Source organism: Rhinolophus hipposideros (genome assembly GCF_964194185.1).
Source record: "Rhinolophus hipposideros genome assembly, chromosome: 16".
Taxonomy (NCBI): domain Eukaryota; kingdom Metazoa; phylum Chordata; class Mammalia; order Chiroptera; family Rhinolophidae; genus Rhinolophus; species Rhinolophus hipposideros.
This window is the reverse complement of record NC_138062.1, coordinates 37,700,098-37,726,314: the sequence shown is the minus strand read 5'-3', so window position 1 is coordinate 37,726,314 and position 26,217 is coordinate 37,700,098. Positions and strand designations below refer to the sequence as shown.

The 26,217-nt window shown below is 32.3% G+C and overlaps 1 protein-coding gene across 4 annotated transcripts in view; it reads right to left on the bottom strand.

Moving 5' to 3' along the window:
• SPOCK3 (SPARC (osteonectin), cwcv and kazal like domains proteoglycan 3) overlaps window positions 1–26,217 on the bottom strand; it is a 327,148-nt gene that overhangs the window by 14,049 nt on the left and 286,882 nt on the right. For all 4 annotated transcript variants that reach the window (XM_081075581.1, XM_081075583.1, XM_081075582.1 and 1 more), the window contains exon 7: window positions 16,968–17,087. In XM_081075581.1, coding sequence (XP_080931707.1) covers window positions 16,968–17,087 — 120 coding nt within the window. The remainder of the gene's footprint in view (window positions 1–16,967; window positions 17,088–26,217) is intronic.

Genomic DNA, 26,217 nt, shown 5'->3' with positions numbered 1-26,217 from the left:
AGTTCTTGGTATGAGATTTCAGGTAGGCCTTTAAACCACACCGTTCCTCCCAATCTCATTTTCTGGGCAATGGAGAAGCCTAACCTGCTTTTGTGAACAGAAGCTATGGGACAAAGAGATAGGAGCTATTATTACCTCTTTTGGTTAGCATTAGTGTTACTGAAGAGAAGCTATATTCTCCTTTCACCTACTCATTGAAAATGAAGGACTCCACTGGTTTGTTTCCCAAAGCTTAGCATGGAGGACTCTTAAGAAAATCCTCGTAAAGTCTACAAGTGTCTGCAAGAAGGAGAGATGGACATCTGGTTTCTAGGTGAATGCCTGATTATCTACTTTTTAACTAGCCCTGTTATTGCCAAAGTCAGAAAGATAATCACAGTACAACCATGTAGATCAGAGGTAAAGACTTCTCTAGGATTCAACCAAAGCCTGAAGGCTCCCGCTCAGTGTTAGGGGTGCAGATGTAGATGAGATATAAAAGAATGCTCCGAGATAGTGAGGAGAAGGCCAGCAGTTAGGAATTCACCAACCGGTGTGTCCTGTTTAGAGACAAGTGGTGGAGAATCAGTGGAGGGGTAATGGATTCAAGCAAATACTCATCGACTGTCTTTTCAGAACAATGAATGACTGATATGTTAAAAGCATGGAGTGACATTATCTGATTTTTGCTTTAAACGGAAAACACAATCTGCCATGCGGATTATACGGGGGCAAGTGTGGAAGATGGAAAACCACAGAAGTAACTGGAATAGCTCAGGTGAGAGATTTTTGGAGACTGTTTATATCACATCTTCACAAGTGTTTGAGTTTCCTATGACTGGTCATCAATCTTTTCCTATGACTGGTCATCAATCTTTAAAACAAATTTAAAAATTATCCTTTGCCCAGTTTTTATGATGCACATGTAAACATCCTCCTTGCCAGTTTGATCATATTCTTCCTTCCGATTTTGGTCAATATTGAAGGAAAGAACACTATCCTTAACCGTTCGAAAACTTTTGTAGCTCTATTTGGAGAATTTACCTCTATAACCCAGAAATTAAGACATAAAAGAATATTTCTGAAAATATTACATACACAGATATTTAATACATTTTAGACAATTAGAACTAAGAGTTTACCCTTTATGTTAAAAGGAAATTAAACTCGTAGAGTACATGTTTGGTGAGTGATCAATTTGATGAAATGTCATAATGTTTTAGATTGAGAATGTCAAGGTATCTGATTTGGATTTAGTTTACTCGTCTGTGTTCTGCCATTACGTTGCTTGGTTAACTTATTCAATATACTCAGGTTTTAATGTGGGGATTATATACATAATGTGGGGATTTTTCAAAAATGATCTATGTTGCCTTGGAGATAAAAAAAAGTACAGTGAGTTCATGTTATTTGAAGAATGTATTTATATATAAAATTGTGTTACAAGGGTCATTAGAATAATAAGTAACAGAAAAGGACTATAAATAAAATTAGGTTGATTATCTACATTAAATGCATGCTTTTCAATAGGATCCTGTTGATGCTACAAATATAGAATAAAATTATTTTGGCAAGAAAATATTTTTCCTGTCCTGTCTTGAACTTCTAGAACAATAATTATTATTTGGTGTGTTTAAGAGTTCTTGGATAATGCTATTATATAGTCACTATATACAATTCAATACATATATAAACGAAATTAAGATTGCAGATGGAATTAAAGTTGTTAGTCAGCTGGCCTTAAAATTGGGAGATTATTGTGGATTATCTAGATAGGTCCAATCTAGTCACATAAAAATCTTAAAAGTGAACTTTATCCAGCTGTAGTCAGACAGAAATCTCTCTCTCTCTCTCTCTCTCTCTCTCTCTCTCTCTCTCTCTCTCTCTCTCTCTCTCACACACACACACACACACACACACACACACACACACACACACACACGGCTTTGAAGATGAACAAAGGCACCATAAACCCAGGGATGTGGGAGGTATCTAAAGCTGGGACTAGCCCTCATGTTACAGATACCAGCAGAGAAATAGGGATCTCAGTCCTATAACTGCAAGGACCTGAAATTTGTCAAGGACCCAGCTGATCAAAGTAATAAATCCTCTCCTAGAGCCTCCAGAAAGGCTTGAAGTCCGACAGACACCTTGCTTTTAGTGTGGTAAGATCTGTGGTTTTGACCTACAGAAATGTAAGATGATAAATTTGAGTTGCTTCAGCTACTAAACTTTGTGGTAATCTGTTACATCAGTATTAGTAAACTAATACAGTTTTTTACTTGTATTTATTTTATTTTTTTGTGGTTGCCCTAGGGTTTACGGTATACATCATTAATTTATCACAAGCTGCCATCCAATAATATCATACAACTTCACATATGTGATAAGAAACATCAAAATTACTTAAATCCTCCCAAATTTTCTGCAATTAGTGTCATCCATTTTAATTTCTCAGATGTTTTAAACCTTACAGTATTGTGTTATGTTTGCTCTAAATAGCTTATTAGTTTTTGAAGTGATTAAAAATAAGACAAAAATTCTCTTATTTTAAAAGAAAATTCATTTGCTGACACATAATACTTCTGACACCAAATGTGTGGTTTTCCTCACCAAACAATTCTCTAATTCTCTGTGGACGAAAATGGCGTGCCTTACAATTTAATTAAATTCTGACCCTACTTACCGAGTTAGAACAGATCTACAAGACCACCCCTACCACTTCAAACACCAATTGCAAGCAGTGGGCAGCCAGAGCACCCACAATTCAAATATTTCCTGTGACATGTGATATTTCCCTCTAGTAGGCCACCACCTCTTAGTACCTGGTTATCTGGTAATCCAATTTTACTTACTATTCCAAATGGCCCTCTTGGGCAGAATTTACATAGTTTATCATTCATATGGCTCAAATAATTGTCCATGGTTACTGTACTGGTATTTCTTGCCTAAGAGCAGTACCTTCCCTCTTCTTTGACACGTAATAAGTAAGCAGCTCATGGCTATCTCTGCCTTTTAGATTTTCCTGGTGAGATTCAGAGCATAATCCACTGGTCTGGCAGCACATACAAAACTGAATGGTTCTGTTGAACTCCCTCCCTTGATTTGAAGTGAAGAGAAGCACCCTCATCTCCTCTTAGAGAAGTCATGAAATCAGAGTGGAGCTCTTTCTAAAGAAACCCTCTTCATAAATGCTGTTGGCATCTTTGCTATCTTTGCTCTTTTAGATACCCCTTTGCCCATATTTTAAAAGCAATTGACTAACATCTGCAAAATTCCTTCATGGAGTACCTAGAACAGTGTTTGAATAACCAGGGCCAGGAATCTTGAAGGACCATCATTAGAATTCTGTCTTCCACACTGTCTCCAAAATCAGGATATTTGAGCAGAAATATAAAAGTGCAAATGAGTAATCAGGGAATATGGGATTTATTTCCAAGTAAAATAAGTAGCAAGTACAAAGGATAAGACTGGGGCAGAAGCTATAAAACAGTCTTTCAGTCTTTACAATTGAAAAAACATCTCTGAACATTCCCTGAATGTTTATGCTATTGCAGAAAATAAGTTTATTCACTCCCAGAATGCAGATACAAAGCACTTCACTTCCTAATCCTATGAAATAGCAAGCCTATTTTAACAATTGTTTTTGTTTAGTCAGCAAATATATTATTAGCATAACTGAGATTAATATAAATTGATGTAAAATCATTCAAATGAAAAAAATTAACTCAGAAAATGTAGATTGCGAAACATATTCAAAATGGCTGAAGAATTGTCCTCAGCCACGAAGTTTTAATATTTTAAAAATTACTGTAATTCCCTTCTCCCCCCCCCCCAAAAAAAATTAGTTTGATTTGGTGAGGGAGAGGGGTATGTATACAAGAGTAGGTAATGAAAAGTGAAATACCATTCTAGTCCATACTGGGTTCAACACATGCTCCTAGGCCTTGTAGATTCAAAGACAGACAAGAGAAAAATCCCCTCTTCAACTTGTGATTTAAGTAATTATTTTATATTCTGCTTCCAGTAATGACTGAGTAACATTTACTGGACTGAAATGTTCTACCTATAAGTCTTTAAACTCTGCATATAATTAAAGAGAGAAAAAAGGAAAGAAAGAAAGAAAGAAAGAAAGAAAGAAAGAAAGAAAGAAAGAAAGAAAGAAAGAAAGAAAGAAAGAAAGAGAAGAGTGAATAAGAAGCGGAGAGATTCTGGTGGAAAGTCCATATTTTGAGGAGGGGAGTTATGTGGAGTGCATTCCCATTTTTCATTGTTAGCCTAAGGGCAGAGTTGGCATAGCAAAAGGCAATAGGGACACTGGTGAATAAAGAATGCAGACATTCTAGACTGGAGAGTCAGGAAATTGTGTATAACTATTGAAAAACGAGGGAGAAATCCAAGAAGGAAAGGGGCCAGAAAACCAAATATTACCTGCCCTAGACTTTGATGACTTATCAACCACACATACACACTGTAGACTCAAATCACCTCCACTAGAGACTACAAATCTGAACTAAGATTAAAGCTGGCACCCAATAAATACCGTTTTTTTTTGAGTCCAATGAAATTACTCATGTGCTAAAAAAAAAAAAAAAATTGAAACACTTATTGGACTAAAGCAACATAATAAAGCATCACACAATTTAATATCCACAACATCTGGGACACCATCTATCATTATAAGACATATGAAGCACCATGAAAATGGGACATGCCTTTGAAAGACAATCGAGAACAAATCCGAGAAGACCCAATTGTTGGAATACGCAGACAAAATTTTAAAACAACAAAAACAGCTATCTTTAATGAAGAGAAAAAATGTGCTTGTAACAATTTCAATGATAGCAATTATAAGCAGAGAAATAGAAAATTATACGAAAGAACTAGATGAAAACTCAAGAACAAAATAACAAAGCCGCCTATATCTAGTTTTAATCACTAGATGGATCCAACAGCTAAAATGAGTTTACAGAGGAAAAATTAAACTTGAATATAGATTAACTACAATGATTTAATAGGAAGGAAAGCAAGAAAAGAAATGAATAGAGCCTCAGGGAACTGCTAGATAATATCAAGGAGTACAACAGGTGGGTAATTACAGCCTCAGAAGAGAAGAGAAAGATGGTGCAGGAAAAATAATTTGAGAAAAATAATGGTAGAAATTTTGCTTAAATATGTAACAATCTTCAAGCAAAATATGCACAAAAAAGGGCATCCCTAGTCAAACTCTTAAGAACTAATGGTAAACACCAAATCAGCAGGAGGATAATGACACATTACAACTAAACAATGATTCAACTACAGCCTGGCATCTCATCAGAAATTTTAGAGGTCAGGAAGGCTTTAATAATATCTCTAAATAATGAAAGAAAAACATTTTTAAAAACACTTTCCAAAATCTACATACCAATATATTCTTCAGGAATGAAGGCAAGGATACCCTGCTTTCATCTAAGGAGTAGAAAGTTGAAACAAGTATTATTCCCACACTAAAAGTAAAAAAAATATGAAAATCTACAAAACCACATATCTTTTTGAACCTGCCAGGTACTTTGTGTCCTAGGGCAATGCAGTAAGTCACAATCTAAAAACAGATGCGTGCTTCTAAGAAGAGATGGCATGTGAGCAACTTCGTTTCCTGATATAGCTGTTGAACACTATATTAGCTAAGAGGGAGACTTCAGCTAAAATCTTCAAAGAATTTATAAAGCTGCATGTGGGTCAGCATGGTAATAAATAACCCCTGGAAGCCACAAAAGCAGAGGGTTTTAATTCACATATCTCAGCAAGTGCTTTCAAGATTTGGGCAGGGTAAGAGACTGAGGACAGGCTCCTGAGAAGCAGAAGCTGCTGTGGGAAAGGTATGGAAGCCCAGGTACATCTTTCTTTCCTGTATTCCTTATGGAACAATGCCTAAGGTTACTGGGGAAGGCATAATGCTCTGTCACTCTGTGGACATCAGTGATGATACATCCAGAGGAAAGGAAAAAAAACAAAAAGAGAGAGAGAGAGAGCAAACAAAACAAAACAAAACAACACAACACAAAACAAAAACAAACAAACCAACCAACAAGCAAACAAAAAACAAAACCCCAAAACAAAGCTAAACTAAAACAGCTGTCCCCTAAGTAAGAAATATTTCAAGAGTTAATGGAGAATTCTTCAAAATTAATGAAATATTGCAAACCACAGTGATAGAAATCTTAGAGAACACTAAACAGGAATGCCATCCAAGGGAGGAGAGGAGAGGAAGGGATGGGAGGAGACAGAGGGAAGGGAAAGGAAGTGAAAGAGGAAGGAAGGGAGGGAGGGAGGAAAGACCCAGGCACATCATAGTCAAGACGCTCAAAACCAATTATAAGGAGAAAAATATTTCAAGCAGCTAGAAGCAAATCCATCTTCCAAATAGCTGGGGGAAGAGAGAGAGAGAGAGAGAGAGAGAGAGAGAGAGAGAGAGAGAGAGAGAGAGAGAGAGAGAGAGAGAGAGAGAGAGAGAGAGAGAGAGAGAGAGAGAGAGAGAATGAGAGAATAGCTGCTGACTTCTCAGCTGAAACAGTACAACCTAGAATGCAATGGAGGAACATCTGTAACATGCTGAAGAAAACTAAATAAATATCTCGATCCAAAATTCTTTACCCAGAGAAAATATCTTTGTAAAAGGAAAAAGCAATACATTTTAAACAAACAAAAATGACAGATTATTTAAAGCAGATGTAAACTATGAAGAAAGTTAAAACATGCATTCTTCATAAAGAATAAATATGAAAAAAATTTAAAAAAAGAAAAAGAAGAATAAATATGATACTAGACATAAACTTGGATTGCTACCAAAGAAAATAAACAAATAAAAACCCCTTGAGGAATTCTGGATGTAACATAAATAAAGATGCATATGAAATTTATATTTTTACTTAAACTTGTTTCAAAAGATAATTGACTGTCTAATCTAAATGTATTAGCAATGAATTGTGTGTCTGTAGGTGGGATAAATTGACAGTTGTATTTCCTTCTAATAAATATGAAATGGCAAAATGTATTTTGAAGGTAGATTGCAACAAATTAAATTTGTATCTTGTAAAACCTAGAACCATTAAAATTTTTAAAAGGAGGTAAAAACTAAAACAGGGAGTGGAGATAAAATAAAATCATAAAAGTACTTCATTTGTCCAAAATAAGGCATTATAAGAGTGAAAAAATGAGCAAGGTAGTGATGGAAAAAATAGAAAATAACTAGGAAGGAGGCAGATTATACTTAGATTACATCAATAATTAATTAAATGTAAATGACCTAATCATATAAATTAAAATACAAAAAAAAATGTCAGGTTGGATAAAAATGCAAGACTGAATTATATGTTATCCTATAGAAAACCATTTTAAATAAATCGCATAGTAAGTTGAAATGAACAAGTGGGAAAAAATAAACCATGCAAACACTACTGTAAAGCCAGATTGACTATACTAATTATATATTTAATTTCAGAATAAGGAATGTTACCAAGATAGAAAGGGACATTGCATAATGATAAATAGTTCAAAGGGAAGACATAACAACCCTGAAATTGTATGTATATAACATGAAGCTTCAAAATATATGAGAGAAAAGAAATAGAACTAAACAGAGGAAAAGAAAAATTCCCAATTATATCTGGAGACTTCAATACTACTCTATAAATAATTAATAGAACAAGTAGACAAAAAGCAGTGAGGGTATAGAACACTGGAACAAAATTATCAATAAACTTGAAATGATTTACAGTGATAGAACACTCCAACAAATAATAACAGAATACAAGTTCATATCAAGTGCATACTGTATATAACACATTCTAAGCCATAAAATAGACGTTAACAGATTTGGAAAATGGAAAACCTAAAAAGTACAATATCAGAACATGATAGAATTACAGTAGAAATGAAATTTATCTCACACTAATAAATTGTGGATGGTTTAAAGATTTACATGAAAAAAAATGTACATTAGAAGAATATCCAGGTCAAGATTTTAGTGACAGATATTTTTAAGGAACACAAACAAAGAACTCTGAAATCAAAATAGAAAAGACATAGTATGGAAATATTTGCAATACAATAAGTGCCTAAAAGTGAAAATAAATGTTTATGTGAATATATGTATGAAAATGAAATTAGATTGGAAAACCATCAAGATGCTAAAAATTTTTTGCTTTATTTTATATAATGTTTGTGAGCTATTTTATATCCTTTTATTTATATTTTCTCCTTTATTTTAGCTATCACTTCTTGATGCTTTTAAAATACCTATAATGCAAACATTCCAGGTTGTGTATTACTCAACTGGGACTGGTGTGGAAGTCAATAGAAATAATGCCAATACTATAAATGACTGAATGCATATAAATGTATGAATATAATGTAAATTTTGAATGTTTTATTTTTCTGTACAGATTTTTAGTTCACATTACTGTTAAGTGTGCTCTGAACATCCTACGTGATTATAATTTGAAATTAAGTTATTCATTTTATTGAAAACAGAATGTAATAAAATTGACAATATTTCACGTACCATGTGAGACTCAACCTACTTGTTAATGATTCCAAAATTGCCAATGTTAATTGTAATTATCTATTTGGAATAATATAGTTCCTAAAGACTAGAAGCTCCCCCAAAAGTTTGGTGCCTAGCAAATCCATCGGATAATTTCCCAGGACACAATAATGCAAAAAAACAATTTTATTATAATATATTCTTTACTTATACCTTTATCTATAATTACAGTTTTAATTTATATATGATTCCATTAATTATCTAAATATGAAATATATAGTTTCTAGAAAATTATAATATCCAAATATTAAAATATTATCTTAGTAATACTAAAGTGTATAATTCAATTGTATTCAAGTTATTGTGTTTACCTAACAAGAGATGTCTCGATAATTAGAAAATAAGCATTGATTTATAGCTTTCATTATTTTACTTGAAATAAGAACATTTATCTTCTAACTTTTCAAATCTTTGTTTTCGAAAGATGAAGTTCCCTGCTATAACTAGAAGGCTCCTAACTGCATTAAGATAGGGCATTGTTTTTAAGCCTTCTGATTCGAAATTCAATCTCCCTCTCAATGTGAGGACAGCATGACATTAAGTGAGCAATATCTTGTGAAGAAATTAGAATGTATTCGTTTACCCTGAGGGTGTAAGCAACTATCATTTTCTCTGACTGAGGAGAACATTTGGTGTGTAGGAAAGAAAAAAAAAAAGACATCTTAATCTGAGTCAGACTGCTAATCTCAGGGTGTTGCATATGATTGTGATAGCCTGATGTTTTCCAAATGGACAAAAAAAAAAAAGCGCTGTTTCTTTCAAAGGATGCTCTCTCTCTCTCTCTGTATCTCTCTCTCTCTCTGTCTCTCTCTCTCTGTCTCTCTCTCTCTCTGTCTCTCTCTCACAATCACAGCCATATTTAAAAAGGCAACCTGGGTATAGTATTTCTGTTCTGTAAATTTTGGAGATTTAAGTAACAAAATAAAATAAATCAAGGTATACAGATTATAATGGTACAACATATACTTATTGAAAAAGCCTAGAACAAGTATTTTCATGGTATAATGAAAAGAGAATCAGAGGCTAAAAAGCTGTATTTTGTTCACCTTCTTATAAAACACATTTAAAGTTTTTTGGCATCTTAGTTGCTTTTCAATGGTCATTCCTTTGCCAGTGATAGCTCTAAAATATATTCAACCAAAACATATCTGAGAAGCCTGATTTTTTAATATAAAGAAAATTTAAGTTGTTTAAAACAATGGCAAACTTTACCCACTTGCTTAATTTCTTTAAAAAGCTATAACATTATTGATCTTTCTTGTCAACTGAAACCATTTAACTATGAAATGTTTACAGTATCCAACATTCAGATAAAGAATCAATTCTTCTCTGGTGATGGCTATACAATTCTTTATGAATGGCTTTAATACAATTTGGTCAATAAAAAAAAACTCAGGTTAGTATCCTATTGTGCACTAAAATACGTACTACGAAAAAAAAGCTGTTTTCACCATACCATTATTGCATTTTTGACAACATAATGAGATATTTAACTAATGTAAAATATATACCAGTGTTAATTTGATATCCAGCATATGAGGCTAGAAACTTACCCTTTTTTTGTTAGGCCACAGTCCACAATTAGGGTCTATTGCCTTATAAAAAGAAGTCGAGTAACTTCCCATTTAAGTTTCATCAAGTCCTGACTCTTGTATTCCAATTCTGCTACTGTCAGAGATGTGCCCTCCTGAAACCTTCATGCCATTCAGCAACCATAGGAAAGCAGCTACAAGCTAGTTTATCGATCTTTAGATAAAAACTTATAGCTAGATTTATTAACTTATTTATTAAACAAATTGTTACTGAATCTCTGTTATGTGCCATGGCCATTTCTAGTAGTTGGGGATTCCACAGTGGAAAAACCTTGGCCTGACAGAGCTTACATTTTATTTGGAAATGAGACAAAATAAACTAGTAAACTTTTTTATACCAGATACTGACATATGCTATAAAGAAAAGAAAAGCAGTATAAAGAGGTGAATGCTCTGTGGTGGGGTCATTTATATGGGGTGGAAGGGAAAGCACCTGAGGCTGGAATCTGAGGAGGAAGCTGAACGAAGGGAGAGAATACAGATACCTGGGTGGGGAGGGTTCTAGGAACCCCTGGCTTCACCCCTTACCCCCCCCCCCAAACAAAGCAAATATGAAGCAAGTTTCTCTACCATGAGGAATTATATTAATCAAAAAATCCAGTAATACATTCTAGAACCTACAGAGAGAGGTCAGCAGGAAATGATTAAACCACAAAAGTCTTTGTTCTAATAATTTTAGTAATCTGACTTACGAGTAGGAAAAACATGAAGTTAGAGAACATAAATGCATGCAGTTTAAGGACTGTTAGTAGCTATTAGTTATTATATAATGAGGCTGGATTATCAGACTAGGATAAAGGAAAACAAAAAATGTCATGCCTTAATTTGTATTTTTACTCATAAACTACAGAAAAATTAAACAGGTAAAAGTTACGCATTACTCAAAATAATAATTTGGACTATAAAACTATACCAATTAACTTACATATGAAGAGTAGTGAATTTTCAGATGATTTTTTTATGAAGTTGACCGTTTAAAAACTACTGTTGTTTTGTATTTCCAAAATTGGTCATTTCACATGTTTCAGCCTACACATTTATGTCCTGGAGTGCTTAACAAGGCACTGGCTCTCCTTTTAGCCAATAATTAGAAAAAGCTGTTCTGGATTATATATGTACCTTTTTTGCTACATATATTTGCTTGGGAAACAGCATATATCTACTGTGTTGTATGAAATGGAGAAGAGAGCTCAATTTGTTATATTATTTAAAGATAGAAAGTATTGATAAAGAAGACATGGGCTGATGTCCCCTCTTCATCCCCCTCCTGAATGCCAACAAGTTCAGTGCCACCCACATTCACCTCTTGAACTCATTCACTAACTTTTCACTCTGTTTTCCTCTATAAGGTTAGAACAAATAAATTTAAGTTTTGAATTATTATGTAAGAAACTATTTGTTCTATTAACAGATATTCTAATGACATAGAAAGTAAACCCTGCTGTTTCTTGAGAGTAAAGTAAGAATCGACCATTTTTATGTAAATTACACTAGTTTATATGTCACTAGAGATACAGATCCATCAAAGGATAAATATCTACCTCAGAGGCAATATCGTACATATTAAACAAGAGATATTGACATTTTAAGCATTCTTCTTGGTACAACCAGAAAAAATATAGATGTTTTGGCCTTCCCTTACATATTTGCCACTATTATTATTTCAATATTTAAATATACATACGAAATTTTTCTCTGAATTATTTCTCAGATCTGTCACTTTATATTAAACTTGAAGTTGGTCGATTAAGCATAAGGAATGTATTCTGAACAATCAAAATGCAGCAAGTTCCCCTGTCACTTCCATGATCAACTCCCATCTACTATCACTCTTTAGTCAAATGAATGTCTAAAGGCAAAAGTACAAATTGGTAGAGACCTTTCTTTTCCCATGGACTAGATAGATGATGGAGAACAAAATGGAGATTTCCCAGCATGGAGAACAGGAAGTGATTGAACCTGAAAAGAGCATTCTGCTACTTTTTAAAAGAGCATGACTCACAGGAAACTACAGTCTGGGACAATTTATCCCATCCTCCATAAACAATCTTGGTAAAAATGTAAAGGTAAGGTAAGGATGAGAGACAGTTCTCCATGTAAACCAGTGTGTTTTAGATTTCTATGCTTGCATAAAACTCAAGGCTAAAATTTTAAAATTAAAGCTATAAACTCTCTATTTGAGAGTGTGTGCATGCAAGTGTGACTGGATATATAATATATATATATTTTTTTCTATCTCCAGCTGGTATTGACAAGCTAGATTAAAAATCTCTTAAGAAAGCTCGACTTTGATTGGTTTAGGAATAAGTGTTGATATAAATTATATATTTCTAAAATTTACAAAAAAATTAATGCTTTCAAATGTTTTTTATCAAGAATAACCCAAATGTTTTAAAAAATCAATTCATATAATTTAAATAAAAATAGGCAAAATAGACTAGTTTACTATTTACTTAATAAAATAGCTATACATTCAGTTTTCAGCATTAAGTATAATACAGGTATACATTTTAATTCTATTTAGGTGTGTTTTTCCTAAACTTATAAAAATATACTGACAAAAGAAGTTCACATTGCATTTATGATATTTGAGATTATAAAAAGTATACATTAGTTTTTAATGAATTAAATCATTAAGATAAACTTTATTTCGACAGTAATTATGTTTTATAATAAGCTGACTTGAAATTTAAAGATAGTTTTCAAGTCTTTAGGTAATTTAAAATCTTAGATTTATGCTAAATTAATTAATGTGTATTCATTAAATATCTAGATATTTTCTAAAAAAGATAAAACAGTAAAACATGATTTTAAATTTGTATATCTCGGGGCCTCTAAATTGCATAGCTCAAACTAATTTTACAGTTTGTAGTTTAAGTTGTATATATTTTTGGGCTTATTAATAAACATGTTTATTTTTGCCACATTAAAAAGTTTTAAAAATTATATGGCTATAAGTATAAAAATGTTATAAAATGCATAAATTATGATAATCTACAAAATGGAAATGCATAATAGTTTAAAATTTTCTATCTTATAATTTTCAATATAAAATAACTACTAAATTTAAAAATTATAATTTCTCTCTCTCTATAGGACTCTACTAGGAGATATAATAACATTAGGCAGGCAAGCTGAATTGCAAGGTATGTAAAATATGCTTTTGTTAGAAAATATAATTGTATTTTAAAATAAAATGACTAATTGTTCCATAAATATATGACAAAACCTATATAAATCCAAAAATATATTAAAAGTTTTCCCCCAAATATTAATATGTCATAGTCAATGCTGGCTAATATTTAAAGGGTTTTTTCAGATATGTTCTAAAATTAGTACCAAATATTATAGTGATCCAAAACTAAAATTTGATTTTGTCTCTGTTACAATGACATTTTCTTGGAGTATTGGTCTACTTTTAATAACAGATTGTTTTCTTCTGGGCAATCTGTTTTTCTTTATCTTCTGGGTAATCTGTTTAAATGACAAACATTCTGCGTCTTATCAGAATATTTCCCTGTGCTTTATGTTGACTTCATTATATCTTAATTTAAAAAAGCACAGAGTCTGCTCATTGTCATAATGAAAACTCAAAACCCAACTATGAATGTTTATTTATAGGAAAGTCACCTAAGTCTAAGTAATAAAGAAAGATTGGCAATAAACTGTCAGCAAGTATATCAGGAGAATGTAACAAAAATGAATGTAGTAATGGAACTCTCCCTACCAGGTAAGGTGAAATCTGGGCTAAAAAGCAGTAACATATAATGGTATAAGATAAAACAATGAGCATAATTTATTAATGCATACAACAGAAATAAATCCATATTCTAAAAAATAGATCAGCAACACATATAACAAAAATTAATAACAATTCTAGAAGGTGCTGATTAAATACCATGGAATTCATCAATATACTTTTCTCAGAATCAACCATATAATTTGACATAACATATGGTGCTTTATTTGTTTCCTTTGGTGCAATGAACTCATGTCCCCGACAATTCACAGGATGAAGCCCTGTACACCTCCGCCACCTCCATCCAAAGTGATGGCATTAGGAGACGGGGCCTTTTGGAGGTAATCAGGTTATAAGAAGAGACGCTAGAGAGATCTTTTTCTGTGTCTGCCATGTGAAAAGATGGCTGTCTACAAGACAGGAAGAAGGTCCTCACTAACATCCTAATCTGACAGCACCTTGATCTAGGACAGCATAGCCTACAGAATTTGAGAAATATATGTCTAGTGTTTAAGACACCTAGTCTATGTATTTTATTACAGTAGCCTGAGCTAAGTCATTTTTTTCATGTTGCTGTGCATAAGTTCCTTCCACTGATATTTTATGTTCAAATTCACCACTATTAAATTGAAACAAATTAGATTTATAATGACATATAATAATAGCATGCTCACAAGATTGGAAAAGTTAAAAATAATGGGAATATTTTTTTGCTGGCAGGGATGAAGGCTAACTTTAACTCTCTGCGTTCCTATTAGAACTTAGAAATGCCCTAAGGTTTTTGCAAAGCAGTCTCACAACCTTTGTTATCATTTATCATTTGAAATGCATGCCCATTTTGACCCATTACTTCCAATACTTGGAATCTTTCTTATAGATATATAAGCATACCAATTAACTGCAGAATTGACTGCCATGGAGAACATAATAAGTAATCATTCCCAGGGGGATAATTGATTTAGATTAAATTATGATATATGCACACAATGTAGCATTTTGGTTGCTTCTTTGCTTCTATTTATTCATTGTCTCATTTTTATTTAGTGAATACTATATATCAAATTATTCTATGTTCTGATGATACAGTGGTAAAAAAAATCTCTGCCTTCAGTTATTTCAGAGTAGTCTAATGGGGAGACAGTGAGAGCGAGAGCAAGAGCAAAAAATAAATGAATTAAACACATAGATTATCACTACGATAGATAGTGACAAAAGGTGTAAAGAAAAATAAGAATAGAAAGGAGGTGGGGAGGATACTTTGGAGGGTTACTTCACAAATTCAATATGACAGAGTGAGGAGAGGGCTGGCTCACTTAGAGAGTGTACAGATCTGAGGAGCTGAGGGAGTCAGACATTTCTCTTCTAGGGATTTGTCATATCTGTTTGGATAGATAACTTCATTTTGGAAATGTACCCCTCGTTGCCTCTGACCCCTTCAAGCAGTAGAAATAATCCTGTACCTACTTTCTTATTTACTTTCCAAAAACATTCAATTCCCCAGGAACTTCTTGTAATTAACTCACTATATCATGACTGTCTAATTTCTTGATAGCAACAGAAATAATAATTATGAATGTGTACAATTAACCAGGCATTGTGCTGAGTGTTGTATAAGCTCTCCTTTTATCCATCTCCAAATATGAGGAGGATCATTAGACTGAACTCAAGTTCAAAGGAGAAATTTGAGAACAAGCAATAAAAATATTCAACTATGACAGGACAGGTACAGACATGAATTTAAAACAAAATCAATATGTCAAAGTCTGGAACACAACTTTTATTCCACCCTAGATATGTTTGTTTCATGAATAAAGAGCAAATAGACTTTATTGTTTCTGCTACATAAGATAAGACATCTTACTTACTCTCAAAGCCATCAAGAAATTTAACACCTGCCAAAAATTTAATCGATATGTTCCAAAGACAAACCCGAGAAACATTTCTTCAGGGGAGGGAAAATACTATACTTTCTTTCTGAATTTCACAAGACAAAAGATATGTACATACAAAGATAATGATCATGTCTATCGGTGAGAGCTTAATTAAGAACTATTACATATTTTAAGAACATAAGTAAGATTCATAAACACAAAAGGTTGAAACTGTAGCAAATTCTTTGATGAGAAGAAAACAAATAAGGCACATTAAGAAATACAGATTATGGACCACTGCACCATTTTATGAATGATTTTGTTAGAAACTAATATGTAAGGATTGCAAGTGAGAGTGGATGGGTCATGTCATAATGAGCAGAGAAGGGCACTTGGGAGTTTGTCAGTGATAAGATGCTGCTCATGATTCCTGCCCTACCTTCTCTTCTATTTTAGGGCAAATGCTTTTATGTTTGAAAACTCCCTAAAATTAAGCTCATGTTTCAGTCTTTCTTTTACATGCATTAAATATGTAATAAATGTTTTCACGTAAATAGAAACATATGAAATGAAAAGTTCATAAAATTAGTCATAACAATGGCCCTATTTTAATTTCAATTTCCTATTTCAGAAGAATAAAAAAAAAATTAGGGGGCTTATACAGATGATGAAAGTCTCATACAAGATTCATATGGCTCCTATTATGTCTTCTTTATTTTATGAATGTGATTTGCAATGTGTCATTGAAAATATCCTTTTAGTCTAACGTCACAATTGAGTCAAATTAGAAATGTCTGCAAATCAATCATTAAAAGGCTAATCTGGGTGACAGAGGGGGTTCTAATTGTGTTCTTTAGAAATCTAAGTACTCCAAAATTCTTAACTTTATTTCTTGTGTTCTATTTTTTACCATTTCTATCAAAACACTGAAAAAAATATTATTACTCTTTCAATTTAAATAGAAACTAAATGCTGTCTCTGAGGGATATTCCTTTTTCTACCAATGAGGTTTATTACAAACGTTTTATTTCCTTGGAAAATATTATGGGTACGGTTGGACATAATGACTACGTTCTGATTTTTGTTCAGAATCTAAGTAAAGGATAAATGTTGAAATATGTGGTTTGATCTAAGTGATTCATTGGAAATAAAAATCCCACATCAAAGACAATGGCACAAATCAAATTCAGAAATCTTACTGCTTCTCTCAGGCCTCAGTAACGTTTTTGTCTTCTTGTTTTGACTTCCACTTTCATGAAGGGCCTTGAACCAATCCCGCAGTCTGTTTGCCACCTCTCTGAACTCCAGGTCACTACATGCTAAAAACAAAGAAAAATGACACCAATCTTGAATAATAACTTAGCATAAGGTCAATGCTACTTCTCAAATTATTCCAATAACTGAAAGATGACAAGGACTAAAAGAAACAAATGTGATAAAATTACTAATTGTGTTTCAGCTTTTCAAAAACAAAAAAATAAATATGTGTTTCAAACACAGCAAGATGTGATATAACATTTTATTTAATAAAGGATTACTATTATAGAATTCTACTTCCACTCCTCACTAGAATATAACAGGGATTGAAGTTCTCATTGTTCATATCACGTAAATTGAGTCAAATACTTAAGTGCTGAACACTGTGTCACAGTAAGGTGGTGAATCATCTGGGAAAACAATGGGTTGAATATCCAAAATGAATACTTACATACTTTTATTAGCCATACTTATTATAATGTTACAATTGATAAATTTGCATCAGCATATTCTCTCTTTCTATACACACACACACACACACACACATACACACACACATATAAATTATCAACTTTAAATATATGCTGTTTATATTTGGCTCCATCTTACATTTACTTTTTAAGCACAGAAAAGGAGGTGCTATCTCATTTGACATTAGGAGAAATAGTACAATATTTTTAAAAAAATGATATCACGTACTTTTATAAAAATAAGGTGCTAGAAAACTTTCACATATGAAACTTAAAATAATTCCTCTGTATTGATAAATAACAATGTGTTGTATTTATCAATAATTATAGCTTTTAAAATAGCCCATATAATAGAGTTGCAGAGTATACGTCACATATAATTTCTAATTAAATTTATTGGGGTGACATTGGTTAATAAAATTATGTTTTAAGTGTACAATTCTATAATACATTATATATTTCATTGCATTTTCGTCACCCATATGTGTGTATGTATGTATGAGACTAATGCTAGAATATGGTATTTCAAATTCAGTAATTTGTCACCACATTAGTTTGAAAAAATAAGAAATACATACATTATTTAGAAGATATTGTTACTGTAGGCTTAACTCCTCTGCAAGGAGCAAATGTGCAATTTCCTGGACTGACAAGGGCTCTTTAATAGTACTCTGCTTGTCCATTTTCTTAAAAATAGTACTTTACATAATGATATTATCATTACATTATAGTTGATATATACTATACACATTTTAACAATAGGTGTTATATCTAACCTAACATGTATAACATAACATAACATAACAAATATAGTATAATACAATATAATACCATTTCCTAGTATTAAAGGGATAACCTTCCAGATTAGTAGGACCCTCCCAGTAACTACTAAGGTGGTTGACTCATATTAGTAAATTATTTTGATATTTCAGAACACTGGAGGAAAAACAAAACAAAACAAAAACACAATGAGAAAAAAAAAACACTTGCAAGCTGCCATGTGGGGGAGTAATCAAAATTGTCCCATACAAAGGATAATGAATCAGAATGTCTTCAGATTTTTCTTTTTCTTTCTTTCTTTTTTTTAAAGGTTTTCAGTGTTTATTTAATTACATGCCTGCAGTTTGTTGTTGTTGTTTTTAATTAAAGTTTATTGGGGTGGCAATTGTTAGTAAAGTTATGTAGATTTCAGGTGTACAATTCTATATTACATCATCTATAAAACACATTGTGTGTTCACCACTCAAAGTCTGTTCTCCTTCCATCACCATATGTTTGATCTCACTTACCCTCATCTACCACCCACTTCCCGCTTATCCTCTGGTCACCACTAAACTATTGTCTGAGTCTGAGAGTTTTTGTTCTTTATTTGCTGTTCCTGTTCCTTTGTTGTTTTCAGTTTTATATCCCACATATCAGTGAAATCAAACATTCAAAGAGTATCTAATACCTGTTCTACTCAAACTCTTCCAAAAAACTGAAGAAGAGACAATACTCCCTAACTCATTTTATGAGGCCAACATTACCCTGATATCAAAACCTGGTAAGGATAACACAAAAAAAGAAAATTACAGACCAATATCTCTGATGAATACAGAGGCAAAAATCCTAAACATAATATCAGCAAATCAAATAAAACGATGCATTAAAAAGATTATACATCACGACCAAGTAGGTGTCATTTCAGGGGCATAAGGGTTCAACATACACAAATAGATCAATGCGGTACACCATATAAACAAAATAAAGGACAAAAATTATATGATTATATCAATTGTTGCAGAAAAAGCATTTGACAAGATACAGCATCCATTTATGATTAAAACACTTAATAGGCATAGAAGGAAAATACCTGAACATAAAAAAGGCCATCTATGACAAACCCTCAGCTAATATCATAATTAACAGCGAAAAACTAAAGCCCTTCACTCTACATTCAGGAACAAGATAGAGCTGTTTCCTCCCACCACTGCTTTTCAACATAGTATTGGAAGTCCTAGCCAGAGCAATAAGGCGGGAGTAAGAAATAAAAAGGCATCTGCATTGGGAATGAAGAAGTTAAATTGTCACGTTTTGCAGATGACATGATGCTGTATACAGATAACCCAAGACTCCACCAAAAGGCTATCAGACTTTTCAATAGCAACATTGATAGGAAGAAAGTAATTAAAAATTACTTTGTATTTTAAACTGAGAATCTTATATCTAGAAACAAATCATGTGGGAAAGTAAGCTAAAGAGATTTTTAAATATACAAGATCCAAAAAAACTAACCTCTTCAGGAAGCCACGGGAGGATGTGATTCACCAGAGAGAACCAAGAAAGAACATGGCTGAGGCACAGAAAATAAAGGTTTAAGAGAGAAGCAAAATAAATTTCTAAGAAGATGGTAAAGAGAAATCTTAAAATACCATCTTGTGTGTCAAGTGGAGAGGCAGATAACAGTAGGTTAAAAAATACTTGGTCAAGGACAGGGCAATGTACAGAATTCACTGTAAAGCAATGAACTATATAAAAGTCAAAGAAAACAAAACTTTTACTGATAAGATTCACAATGGCTGAGATTGAGTGATACGGCAAAAAAACAGTATGCTCCTAATATGAATATTTACACTCTCACTTAGTATCTCTGTGTACTCAATACCTAGGCAAAAGAGTCTTCTGATCAGTAAACTGCTGTGCAGAAGAAAACAAAATCTCACTTGAAAAAGAGGAATTCTTCTACACATTTATATATGCATTTTGAATCTCTTGAAGAATATATGTATTCTGATAACACTAATTATATCCAGTTAGGGGAACTGGATGAATGAAGCAAAGTGGTGTAAAGTTTTATTTTAATAATTATGTCATTTTATTTTCTTTTGGATTTTGTGCCATATATCTGTATTAATATTCAAAAATAACTTTAAATTTAAAATGTCTTTAAAAAACATTACACTGCATCTAACCCTTGACGAAGAAATTCTGTTTCTTCAAAATTATCATACAGGTATATACTACTCATATACAAACTCATTTAAATTGTGCAATACTATTTATTTAGCACTTTTATAACAGCAAGTGTGTCAACAATAACTGTCCATCAGCAGTGGCCTGGTAAGATTAATCAGGTACAGGCATCCATGAAGCTCTGTGAGTCATAGTTAAGAAGCTCATTGTGTACTGATATGGAGCTAGACCCACAACATAGTTTTTGCTTAAAAAAAAAACACAAAACACAATGAGCAGAAAAGTGTTTAGTATACATCAGATGTATAAAAAAGGAGGAAAAATGTGTTGGTTTATATATGCTTAAAATATCTCTGGAAATACACATTGAAGAGATTGAAAGATTGTCACCTCATTGGGTAGGGAGAATAAGGGTTAGAGGGATACTACAATATATGTACATTTATACTTTTAAAAATTAAAGCATGTTAATATATTTCCTATTTTAAACAAATTAATATTTAAAAATAAATTTTAGTTCTCTATTTCCTATATCCTTTTTATGTTTTTTCCCCTAAAATATACCCAGCACAAAGCAAAGTATTATGCAATAAAATATCTGCTCAAAAAATTATAAAAAGTTTGTTGAACAAATTGGCACAACTTCTGTCTTGTGTTAGTAAATTTTAGTGATACAGTGCTTGTTATGTATATCTAATAAAATACTTGTTAATTTATATAATTTTTTAGATTAAGTAATTTATATTTAAATAACATTGAAAAAAATTACCCAAATATGAGACATTATATGCCTTTATTATGTGCTACACATATCTTAGCTTCAGTTTTGATATAAGGTTATTCATGTACTGAATGGAATACTTTAGGAATTAAGAATCTTGCCATAATACTGGTAATAAAAGAGCAGCTAACACTGCATACTAATTGTTATAATTTCTTTACAGACAACATTATTTTAACACTTATAAAAACTTTATAAAATCTATGCTAGTATTGCTAATATTCCTAACCCTTTCCTAAGGGTTAGGAAAATAATGCATTAAGAGCTACAGAATTGCTGCTATGGAAAACAGTATGGAGGTTCCACAAAAAATTTAGAATAGAATTACCATCTGACCCAGAAATCCCTCTCCTGTGCATCTATCCCCCAAAAATCTGAAAACTTTTACCCATAAAGATATGTGTACTCTGATGTTCACTGCAGCGTTATTTACAGTGGCCAAGACATGGAAACAACCAAGTGTCCTTCTGTAGATGATTGGATAAAGAAGATGTGGTATATATACACAATGGAATACTATTCTGCCATGAGAAAAGATGAAATATTGCCATTTGTGGCAACATGGATGGATCCTGAGATTATTATGCTAAGTGAAATAAGTCAGACAGAAAAAGTGGAGAACCATGACTTCACTGACATGAGGGTTATAAAACTGAAAGCAACAATGGAACAAGTCAAATAAAGAAACAAAATTTCATAGACACAGACAACAGCTTAGTGGTTACCAGAGTTACCCTGGTAAAGGGGGTCAAATATACGGTGATGGAAGGAGAACTGACTCTGGTTAGTGAACACACATGTGATATATAAATAATGTGGTATAGAACTGTACACTTGAAACCTATGTAATTTTATGAACCGTTGTCACCACAATAAATTTAATTTAAAAAAAAGAAAAAAGAGCTATAGAACTTGCCATTTGACAAGGGGCAGAGCCAAATTCTAAATCCAAAAAAATAGAATACAGAGTCCAGGATCTTAATCTGTATAGCAAACCACCTTAGCAGTACTAACAGCAACAAAGTAATATGCTGCCGCTTAGAACAAACAAGTCAGGCATTGCTTCACTCAAAGCTTATAAACTTCAATTTCAGTAAGTTATTACTATAGTGATACGAAATGATCGTCATTGCAGAGATGTATGATTTTAGCAAAACACATTTTTAGGAGACAATAACACAAAAACAATATAAATATATCTTCTTGACTTTAAAAGAACAGTGTATGTTCAAGCCCAATTTTTAAGCTACAGTATATGCTGCTAAACATTCCAAAGCAGTAACAAGGACCCATGATGGAAACTACTTAATAAGAGTCACCTTTCCTTGTTTTTCTTTTCTCTTTTTTTAAAGAGATGTTAAAATGGTGCCATTTTTTTGGTTTGTTTATAAATTATGAGTCAAACTTTCCTTGTCACACACACAAAATAAAATACTTCGCTTATACAATATTGAACTATAGCATTATTTATGGGATGACATTTCTATTTCACTTGCTACCAAATCCTTTGTTACAGATATGTTCCAACTGCAATATGACCGGTCAGATCTCACCCTCTCAAGTGTCTGACAGTCATCAGTGATTTACTACTTTTCTTTTCTAGATGAAGTTAATTAACGTATATTCTTGATACTTTCCAATAGTTCTCCTACATGGCTATTTTTTCTAGAAATAATATCTTGCATTTATACAGAATGAAATGCTACTAATGAGGTTTCACATTTGATTTTAATATCAAGGCTGAAGATTAGGTAAAAGATTATTATCTTCTTTTATAGCTATGAAAACTGGGACACTGAATTTAAATGACTGCCCTAAATTTTATGGCCAGTAGTGAACTAGAACAGGACTTGGTACTTTTTGATCTAATTGTATCTGTAGTTAGGAATAAATAACAGAATAATAAATCATAGCAACATAATAATATGATTTTACATGAAATTTGAAGAAAAGACAAGTTAAGTTTCAAGCCAAGGTTCTTCAACTGTGTCAAATTATTAATTAGAGCATGGTGTTAATGTAAAGTAAATGAAGAAAAGGGAACAGGTCTTGGAAATTTAAAAAGTTACATGTGTAGTTATATTTGTGTACACATACACACACATACTCACATATTTGATAAGACAAAATATACAATAGAATGGGTGTGGATAATGCCAGAGAAATTTCTAGAATCTAATACAAAAACAATAGAAGGAGACTAGAGTGGAAGAACATAAAAGAAAGGATAAGAGACATGGAGGATCAGTCTAAGAAGTCCAATATCTGACTTGTAGAAATTAGTAAGAGAGAAAGAAGAATTTAAAATGAATGAAATTATTTTAAAATACAGAAAATAATTCTTGTAACAGCAAAAGAGAAAAGTTTTCAGAAATAAAAAACACTGAGATCTTAGATGAATGAATTAAACATAAAGATATACACACATCAAAGCATATTTTAAATTTTCAAATATAAAATATACAAAGATTATAAGCGCTTTCAGGAAGAAGATAAAAAGAAACAAATAAACAATCAAACTAAAAAATAAATAAATAAATAAAAGATCACTACCAAAGGCAAAGAGTCAGCGTGGTCTTTCAATAATTATTATCAATAATGGATTAGAGAAGAATATGAAGCAAGCATTCAAAATAATAAAGAAAATTAACTTTAATCTAGTGACCCATATCTATTCAGTTACCATTCAAATAGGGCAGAATAAAGTCATTTTTAGGTTTGTGAGAAAGACTTTTCCATTCCTTGCCTCCATGAGAATGGGCTGCAACAAAATGAGAGGGGAAATAAAAAACAAACAACAGACACACACACACACACACACACACACACACACACACACACACACACACACAAAGACACGAAATTTACTAAAGAGAAACTCCACTCAAGAAAACCTGAGAAGCACAGTACTAAAACTACCTGTGTAGTGCATCTGAAGATGGAGCAAGCGAATGGACAGCTCAGGGAGTGACAAATCTGAATGATGGGGACAGTGTGATTTAATAGTCTCTGATTGACAATGTGTAAAAACTTAACACAGTCACGTGGGATATGAAATGGTAAATGTATTTAAAAGTGATGCTAGCAATATTCATCATTGAGATAGAAAGAAATGCATCTGTACAGATATAAGAATAATATAAACTCTCACTCTTCAGTAAACAATATTTACTTCATCATGATGTAAACATTTTTGATCTACAAATTGAGTCACTTTATAAAGAATTCACAGAAGACTTAGCAATGGTTATAGAATATAATTTAAGTGTTATGTATTAATTTTGGCAATGAATGTTTCAACTATAGTCACTAAATATAGGGAAGTGGGAATAAAGACATGTAGAGTGAAACATGGTCATGCTATTGTTCTCATTTTACAAAAAGAGGAGGCAAGAGATGTCTGCAGAACTGGAAGCAGATGGCTGTTTTTCAATTTTGTTTTTTGGTACAGTTTTTGCATTTTAAATTGTAATCAGTAAAAAAGAACTAAGAACAGCCATACAATTATGTTGGAAAGTGGTAGGGAAATGAAATATGTTTTCATTTATCGAAGGAAAATAATCGAAAGGTAATGCTTGAGGTTGATAAATAGATATTCATAAATGAGTTCATCACCAGAAGTGAAAAATCAGTAAGGCTTAAAAATGATCAGCTCTGTAACCTAGTGCTGGGGATGAGGAGACCTGGGGCAGGAGGCTGGTTGTTGATTTTCATTATACTCTTTCATATGAGTATATGTGACTTTTTAACCTCTCTATTGAAAATCTGTTGTAGAGGGTCACTCCCTACCTTGCACTATCTTTCTCCATGGAAACTTCTGGGCAATACTAAATGTGCATTATGGGGATAAGAGCTGAGGGAGGACAATTGACATTTATTGATCATATTCCTTAAATCAAACATTGAGGTATTAGCTTCCTTTATAACACTTATCAGTGTAGAGAATTTGTTACCTCATTTCAAATCAGAGTTATTTGGTGGCAAATCTGGGACTCCAAATTCAGAACAATTTCTATTATGCTAAACTTGCATCTTTTCCCTACTATTAAATAATGTAAGATATCAGTGGCAGGTCTACAAAAGGATACTGTGTATTCACATTCTTGACATTGCTATGAGAGGATCATATGTAGTAAGAATTGATGGAGAGATTTGGGGAACATTAGAGTGCCTTCTAGAAGCCCAAGACATTGTAGTTTCAGAAGCCCCAACCTGAAACATACATTAAAAATAATATTTTAGGTATCAAATCTTTGAAGATGTTTTTATAGTTTTGAAAGCTAATTTTCTTTAGCCAGCAATGAACTCCTTTAATTTAAAATTGGCAATGATTTATCTAAAAGCATTGGGCAAAGTAGATATTCTTGCCAAATCAGAAACTTTAAACAACACACCTCCTGAAATTTAATTGTTATAAACATAAATTTTTAAAATTAATGAAGTTGACATATTTTTTAACTATTAAATTTAGCTCTTACTAGTTTTAGTTATTCACTTTTTTTTAGTTATACTTCTCTTTTCATTTTGTATTTTAGGGACGATAAATATTTCCTCAAATCTCAAACACTTTCACAGACTCTTATATCTTACCCAAATTTGTTGAAATGTTCCTGACATGCTTATGCTGTAATAAACTTAAATGTAATTATTAAAAGTATCATTTATTAAAGAAAGAATGTATATCACTCTGAGTTGTTCATTGAAACAATGATCTGTAATAAGAAGCTCAGACTTAAATATATCTCACAGGCAGAGAGGATGCTTTGGGAAGGTTGAAATTGGTGATGGTGTCCACACTGTAATTGTGCACTAACTTTGAAAGAACGTTATATGTTCTGCTCCAATATGTAGTAGGTTTAGCAAACTGGTTATTATCTATAGGCTTAATTCAGAAGGTTTTAAACAACATTTTTCAAATCATCATTCATTCTTGCTGAACGTTAGAAAGTAATTGTATAATGTACTCAAATGTATTTGGGTGTGTTTACC